The 8,975-nt window shown below is 33.8% G+C and overlaps 1 protein-coding gene across 1 annotated transcript in view; it reads left to right on the top strand.

Annotated features, from left to right (window-relative positions):
* Positions 1 to 8,975, top strand: part of tcf25 (TCF25 ribosome quality control complex subunit) — a 142,703-nt gene that overhangs the window by 73,103 nt on the left and 60,625 nt on the right. The window contains exon 12 of the mRNA XM_073850891.1: positions 6,411 to 6,570. Coding sequence (XP_073706992.1) covers positions 6,411 to 6,570 — 160 coding nt within the window. The remainder of the gene's footprint in view (positions 1 to 6,410; positions 6,571 to 8,975) is intronic.

Here is an 8,975-nt window from a genome sequence, read left to right as displayed (position 1 = left end):
ATATATATATATATATATATATATATATATATATATATATATATATATATATATATATATATATATATATATATACATGTATATATGTATATATACACAACACTTCTGGCTTTTATATATATGTATATGTATATATTGATTCTTGAATGTGTAGGTAATGTTAAGTGTTTTCGTTAAAAAAAAAAAAAAACATCTAACTATTCAGAACTGAAAACAAACAATGAATTAAATCCCAATACATGTCCAAACAGCAGCGATTCTAGCAGAGCATTTGTTGTGTTATATCTTGCATCAGTTAGTCATTTAATGTTGATTTGATATGAATTGTTACTGTTTAAACATTTATTGCAATGAAAATTCAGTTGAAGTATCTGATTTAATGACACAACACTGACCTTTTATATGAAGTCTGAGGGGGCTTGATTATACAACTGGACAGAGGTTACTGATACATGTATGTAAATCATCCAAGCAACCAATTCCTAGCATAAGCCTATAGGCTACATTTGATTAACACTGCTAAATATTATTAAACTGGAAAAAAAATCAAAGATCCATCTTTAATTATCAAAAATTTTAGGTGCAGTTTACTCCCAGCCAATTAGATTTTAGATTTAGATTCTAATTAGGTGTAGGCTCTAAATTTCAGTAGTTTCATTAGTCAGTCATAGAAGTCTGATTAGTTAAATCTTTATTTATATAGCACCTTTTAAAAGAGTGTTTACAAAGTAAATTACAGAGAGATGCATGTATGCATTCACAGAAAATACAACAATAAAATAGGAAATATAATAAAAATACAACTATAAAAAGTAAAGGAAAGTCTTTGTTTTAAGATACTTTTGAATGCATAATGATACATTTTTGACAATGTTTAATCCAGGAGCGACAATACTTCATATCTATAGCGCATGATAGATTTGCGAGTGTGCAGAACACCGTTTGAAGGCGCGGACACACACTTTGCGCAAGATGAGAGACACGTTTTGAGTGCGCGCACTCTCTCTAAGCGAGAGCAGAGCAACATCTATCTGAGAGCGCGACTCCGTTTTTGTGCGAGAGCAAAGGAAATCCGCGTGCGAGCGGAGAGATTCGTGCTCGCACATGATATTAATATGCTTTCGCGCTACAGACCCAGCTCTGGCCCATTATCTTCTCAATGATGTCGAGACAGTACCGCGTTCGGCCACAATCGGCTCGAGAATACATGTGTGTGAGAGGAGAATACATGTGTGTGTGAGAGGAGAATACGTGTGTGTGTGAGAGGAGAATATATGTATGTGAGAGGAGAATATGTGTGTGTGAGTGCCAGAATGAATTATGGCTTGCACGGCGCCTCATAGAGATTCGTGCTCGCACATGATATTAATATGCTTTCGCGCTACAATAATGCGCTCTCGACATTGGTCATGAATGTAGTTACACACAACTACACCGAGTGCGGAGCAGCTGCACGTACAACAGCTTTCAGCCATATGATATTTCAGTTTTTCTTTTATAATAAATCTGCAAAAATATCAACAATTCTTTGCTTTTCTGTCAATATGGGGTGCTGTATGTACATTAATGAGGAAATGAACTTAAATGATTTCAGCATATGGCTGCAATATAACAAAGAGTGAAACATTTAAGGGGGTCTGAATACTTTCCGTACCCACTGTACCATCTTATATAAAGCACAACTGCACTTCTCAGGTGGGCGGCACTGGCGTGATCCCTGTGATAACAGAGGAAATAAATATAAATGTCTTCTTTATTTTATGTACTTCCACAATAACAACACAACGTTACAAAATGCGTTTGTAAAAATACAGGGTGCGCTGTCGCAACTTATGTCTATAGACAGCTTGAAAGGTCTACTTCAATAAAACAATAGAAAACAAATTGTGTTTATTTAATTCGTATAAATCCAACAAGAGGTAGTGTACAGTCTTTCTCGTGTGAGTTCATTACCTGTAACCTGTAATCTGTACCATTGTGCTTACACCCAGAGCAGCTATTTCCACAGTGTAAAGCCTGGAATTTAACCCAGAAGAACAACCTGATGCCGCCGCTTGATTCAGCTAAAGATAATAATATATAATTTATATATAATCAGACTAAGTATCAAGGGCGCCCATGCATGTTAAACAAATATTAAAGCAATAAGCTCATTTGTTTTACCCACGAACAAAAATACGAAAAATTGTGCTTAATTTTCGTTTTTCCGTTTCTCAAACAAAACGAAATAATAATAATAAGCTGATTATTAGGTGTATTATAATTTTTATATAATATTTCTTTAATTATTTCTGCTCGCATTTTGATTTGCAGTTACATCAAACTTAAGTCATCCAAATAAATATCCCAAGCGGATTATTCAGAAATGTTGATAATCTTAAATGAGATTTTATAATAAAAATAATAATAATAATAATAATAATAGTATTATGATTAGCCTATTATTATTTTGTTTTGTTTATGTCTATAGACATAAGGTGCGACAGCGCACCCTGTATTTTTACGAAAGCATTTTGTAACTTTGTGTTGTTATTGTGGAAGTACATAAAATAAAGAAGACATTTATATTTATTTCCTCTGTTATCACAGGGATCGCACCAGCGCCGTCCACCTGAGAAGTGCAGTTGCGCTTTATATGATATGTATATTTGCAAGAAATATAGCCAACCATTATGAATAAACGTTATTGTGACTAATTTGCAGAGCGGTACATTAGACAAACATTTATACTGCTTGATGGTACAGACAGTAAAGACGAAAAATGATTTGCTGTTAGTCATATCCTCTGGGTCTGAGTGCAATTGTTGTAGACAGAATAATTCTAATAAACATGCTGCTACAATTGAAACCATTACATTAAAATACTTAAAACAGTGTATTTCTATAACTTTAGCAGCGTACAGAACCTCCTTTATGTCAGGACTGTGGCGAAGGCAGCTCAGACAATCGCCTAGCTCGCTCACATGTAATCATATATTTTCTATAACAGGAAAATCATAGTTTTTATGACATAATATGTCGTTTAAACAAGACAAGACAGAATTCTGACTTTTTTCTCGCAATTGCGAGTTTATATCTCAGAATTCTGACTTTTTTCTCGCAATTGCGACTTTATATCTCGCAATTCTGACTTTATATCTCGCAATTCTGACTTCATAACTCGCAATTGCGACTTTATATCTCGCAATTCTGACTTTATAACTCGCAATTCTGAGAAAAAAGTTGCAATATTTTTTTTTTATTCAGTGGCGGAAACGGGCTTCCATACAGTACTGTATTCCTAACACATAGAGCAATGTCCAAAAACAATTTAGATTAAATTTAGACCATCATTAAGGTGATTTGTTTTATTAAAAATAATTTTTTATAAGCCACTTGGTGGCGTAGTTGAGTAATTGTGCAGTAAATGGGTAAAAAAGTACGGTAACACTTTACAATAAGGTTCATTAATTAAACATTAGTTAATGTATTAACTAACGTGAACTAACCATGAGCAATACATTTGTTACTGTATTTACTAATCTTTATTAACATTAGTTAACGGAAATACAGTTGTTCATTGTTTGTTCATGTTAGTTCACACTACATTAACTAATGTTAACAAAATTTTAATAATGTATTAGTAAATGTTGAAATTAACATTAACACAGATTAATAAATGCTGTATAAGTGCAGTTCATTATTAGTTCATGTTAACTAATGTGGTTAACTAATGTTAACTAATGAACATTATTGTAAAGTGTTACCAAAAGTACCAAATATCCATGAAACCACAGCAGAACTGTAAAGTTGAGAAGTAAACGAAAACAATGATATATAGTTTATAATATTAAAAATTTATAATTCATTACGGAATCACACTTTCAATCCTTGGGGTCTATCTGACTCCAAAGAAAGTAAAGATAAAACCTACTTAAGGAGAGTTTGAGGGTTAAAGAACTTTTGTTTAATTTGCGTCTCCGTTCGTCTTATTCACTTCATAAAAGAAGGAGCTGTGTTTCGTGCCACATTTTGTTCATCTTTCCCAAAATGATACGCATGTGTGCTTTTCATAGTTAAGCAAAAGTAAAATGTTGCACTAATACAGTGATACTCTTATGAACACATGGTCATAAAAATGGCCAAGGTCAGGATTTTTGCTAAATAATAAATAAAATCTTTTTCACCCAAAATTACAGCATCATATGCTCTCAGAAAATACAGCATAAGTAGTATGGGAAAAAAATTACAACTGGAAGGCAATTTGCAATAAGCATCAAAGCAGCTTCCGCCTTTGGGTTTCTAGTCATGAGGCAAACAAACCATTCACAACGAGTGCACTGTACCCAACAAGGATGTAACTTGTGATTTACTTGCATCTAGCCAAAAACTGTGACGGCCTGTATTTAGTAGTCCTAATAAGCCTGGTGATGAAAGCTGTAGTTTTATTTGAGAATAAAATAGCATATTAAGTATATACATATTTTAAATACACAAAAGCTCATGCTATTAAAAGAGTGGCATTTACTGCATGCTTTCCTCTCAGTAACAAAATAAACTTGTAACAAAAATGAAAATGGTGAGAAAACGGCAAGAAGTCATCTCATCATGTCCATGTTTTAGTGATTGACCGATATTGATTTTTTTAAAAAGCGATACCAATTATTTGCATGTTTGTGTGCCCGATAACCAATATGCAGAACCGCTATTTATTTACTGTTATAAAGTAAATAAATGACTGAGTGAAGTAAGTCCATACTTCACTTTGATTTTCCTCCTTTCAGTCATCTTGAAAAAGGTGTTGAAAATTAGCAGTCTTTCATGTTAAATTTAATCTTCATATTACAACAATAAAAACATTGTATTTCTAAAAAGCATCAGCTGCAACACTAACAAGTAAACAAGCCTTTTGTTTTCAAATGGAGAAAATAAATGAAGAACAATATATCAAATTAATTTTAAACTACAGTTTTAGTTGGTTTATAAGCTTTTTAATATAAATAGTGAAGAATATTTCACTGGATAATGTTAATTTATTGAATAATTTTCTGTGGAATATTGAAATATAACGAACAATACATTTTATTTTACCGCATTTCTCAACTGTTGTATCAGAATTACTAATGTTTTTGTCGTTCTAGTTTCTGAAAAAGTGCTGTTGATCTATGCATTTACACAGAACTATACTCAAACTACGATCGCTCACTAGTGGAGATAATAAATAATTAATTTCTATAGAGTTGCATTTATTTAGATGTGTGTAAATAAACTTTTAACATTAATCTTGTTAAAAGTCACTTTCGGTGGCCATGCTGGAGCATTTCAAGCATCAACCAAATATGAACGCAACTTCACGAGACTATTGATGTCTTGATTGATGGTATTGATAGCTGTATTATTTATGTATTATTGTACATAAATAATTATTATGTATTATATATTATTTATTTCATGCAAAGTTTTTATTGGGACAGGTCTTTTTTTTTTTTTTTTTTTTTTTTACATTTTAGCCTATGTGACTCTGACTTCACGAGACTAACGATGAGCATATAGACAACGGAGAGAGAATTAAATTCAGTGCTTTCATTTCCAACATGTGATCATTCATGACTGTATATTATTTAATTCAGGCAAATTTATGTCTTTATTGGGGGCAGAACTTGACAGATTATTTTGTGACTCTGTGGGCCCTATTTTAACGACCTAAGCGCAGACTCTAAAGCACATGGTGCAGATGCATTTAGGGGCATGTTCGAATCAACTTTTGCTAGTTTAAGGACGGGAAAAAGGGTTGCCGCGCCAGGTGCATGGTCTAAAAGGGTTGTCCCTATTCTTATGATGAGTGATGGGTGTGTTTTGGGTGTAAAATGCAATGCATAATTTGGCACTCCTGCTAATGTCAAGCTTATTTATATAGCATTTCAATTACGACTTCAAATTCTGTTATAAAGCAGCTCTCCAGTTTATTTGTGTTTTTACTTGCATCTGACCTTTTTGGGCTAAAGGAAGAAATTAACCAGAGAATATTCCACATCAAAGTAGTTGAAGCCTAAGATCAAACCCACCTTGAAATGTGTTGGTTGTAAGGTTTGAAAAAGATCTAATGTGATTTCATCTTGGAGCTATTTTTGTGATATAAAAAGATGCTGTTTTAATCAGGTTTGCGTAGATTCTTTTATTCACTGTAGTTACTGTTTGTAAGTTACTGATCAGTTACTGATGTATTTCCTCAACATCTTTGTCACAACAAAAGTTGACATAAATATTTAATGTTTTTAGTCATGGAGATGCAGTTGAGAAAAAAAAAACATTCTGGACACAACAAGCAGTCTGTTATTCTACTAAATAGCTGTGCTTGGTGCCTAAATAATATACACTCCACACTGTGGTACTGTACACATTTAACAATCTCTGTGCTTCTGTTTATTCAGGTCCATCGAAATCTGTCCCAACTGCCAAACTTTTCCTTTTCTGTGGCTCATTCCTACTATCATCTGAGCCAGCAGGAAGACATTTCACTTGTGGAGAACCAACAGCTGAAGCAGAAATCCAATGTACTTCTGCAAAACGCTCTCATTATGTTTCCTGGTGGTGAGTTTCAGATTATATTATTTTTAACATTTTTCTCACATTTATTTAACAAACATATGATGGTTAATGCTCCTTGACTGATGTTTATTGTGTGTTAAGTAAGTTCATACCAAAATAAAAGTCCTTCAAAGCTTCTCAGTACAGAAACGTCAATGCAGACTTAATAAATTATATTTACCTTTTTAGCAGCCTTTTACAATATTGTCTATGAGGACGATAGAGGAGGAGGATAATTTGAGTGGCCAAAGACTCTCCGAGGATCACACCTGGAGAATTGCAGAAAATAGTTGAGTCTCAGATTCAGAAAGCCTCAAACATATGCATCAAACAGCACCTACCCACGCATGTTGTTTGAAAGGGTTTCAAGAAATAATCCTAAAAAAAAAAAAGAAAACACTCTTATTCTAAAAACAAACTCTAGATTATTCATTTGCTAGACATAAGTGGATATTCAAACAGGACTGACTTATATGGTCAGATGAAAGTAAAGTAAAACGTTTAGCAGCAAACACTTAAGATGGCAGGTACGACAGCCTATCGTAATGTTCGGACCAAACAATTAGATTGGACGCACATTTCTTGGTTCTGCGCCTTCCACAGGATATATAAATACATATTAATACATTTAGCTTAATGAATGCTATCAGGATGTAAAGATATATATATATATATTTTTTTTTTTTTTCAAAAATGTTTCTGAAGACAATCACCTATTTCACCTTTAACTCAATCATCCCAGTGTAATAGTTTATGTAAATAATTGTGGAATAAATCTTGGCATTTTTGTTGTTTATTACTGCAGCTACAACTAAAGAAAAAAGTAAATTGCTGCACTGTACAACACATGGTTAATGTGCAAAAATCTTCAATTTTGTCAACTCTGTAGAGCTCACAAAACTCTTTATATAGTTGATATGGTGTTAAAACAGAAATAAATTAATTCTTTATAAAGTGATATATGTTTTGCATATAGGGAATTATTCTATTGTTGTATCATGAATTTATTTACATACAGTGCACAGCATAAATGATTACAACCCCTCTGAAACCTAACAATTTCAGCAATTACTCTTTACTTAGAAGACATGTTAGGGTTCTTTAGAGATGTTCCAGCAAGTCTGCTTGATCAGTTACCAAAGAAACATGCTAAAATTATTCAGGAAAATAAGATTTTCTTATCAAAGTGTTAATGTTTTGTTGCAAAAATGAGTACACCCTCCTGAAAGCTACTAAATAAAACAAACAGAAATCTAGTGTAAGTTTAAGGCAATTTTTAATCAACAGGTAAGTATGTTGGATCAAAACTGTTAAAGAGAAACTGTTAAAAACATTTTTGACAATTAAGTGTTATATAGCCCACTGAATCATAATGATGACAACAATGGAACCACTTGAGAGAGAAATGTCAGGAGATTTATTTATTAGCATTAGGGCTGTCATAGTCAATAGTCGAAGATTCGATGCATCGATATGTGGAGCCTGATTCGACCACCGATCTCACAGTCGAATCTTCGCTGGTGAAACGAGCATCATACCATTTTGGCAATATGGGGTTGCTCAATGTCTAATTGCACACAGAACTACAGGTTTTGTACGGTTATATTAAGTTATATACAGCCTTTGATTATGATAATGCAGTAAAAACAAAAGTGAAAAGAAAGAAGCGTTCAATAAATATTTTTAACGTGTTTGCGAATAAATCCAACCACCCCTGTGACAGATTTAATTTTCACTTTCCCTGATCCATGACGAGATGAGGACCATCTTGACGGCAGGGATTAGGCCGCGTTTTTGCAGTTGGAGGCGCCTCTTTTGAATGGTTTTCTGTTGGCAGTGAGCGTTCTGCGCTCTGTTTATGCGCCCCCGGCGCCTCGCGTTTTCACCGCCTGCTGCGCCTCACGTTTTTGCAGGAGCGCTCTGAGCGCCTGAAGTTGAAAAAAAAATCAACTCTGAGCGGAAAAACGCCCGACGTCATTCGCGTTCTTTTCCATTGTCCAATCGAATGAATGGAGAGGCGGGCCTTCTGTTGTGGTAACGAAAGTTTACCGTTGCTTAAAAAGTCCGGAGACTCCAAGAAATGGTGGAGAAACCTTTGGTGTCTATCGTGGGTAACCCGGAGCTGTATTATTTAGGGTTTCTGTTAATATGACAGTTTACTTAACAGCAAAAAACTAAGATTTTAGAGCGCTCGTGCTATAATCCTTTGATTTGACTGATAGGACAGCTGTTTTGGTCGTTGCTTAGCAACATAAAAAAAAACGCAGCACACTGCTCTTTTATTAAAAGTATTTAGAGGTAAAAGACGCGTTCGGTGTTTTTATTTAAACCTAAATAAGTTCGTCTGTCAGTTGGCAGGCAGTTTTGGTCGCTTTATGAAAAGTTGTTGCTGTGTGCATTGTGTAAAA

Source organism: Garra rufa, chromosome 11 (genome assembly GCF_049309525.1).
Source record: "Garra rufa chromosome 11, GarRuf1.0, whole genome shotgun sequence".
NCBI classification, from domain to species: domain Eukaryota; kingdom Metazoa; phylum Chordata; class Actinopteri; order Cypriniformes; family Cyprinidae; genus Garra; species Garra rufa.
Note: the sequence above shows the minus strand (reverse complement) of the source record. Positions and strands in the feature narration are given on the sequence as shown.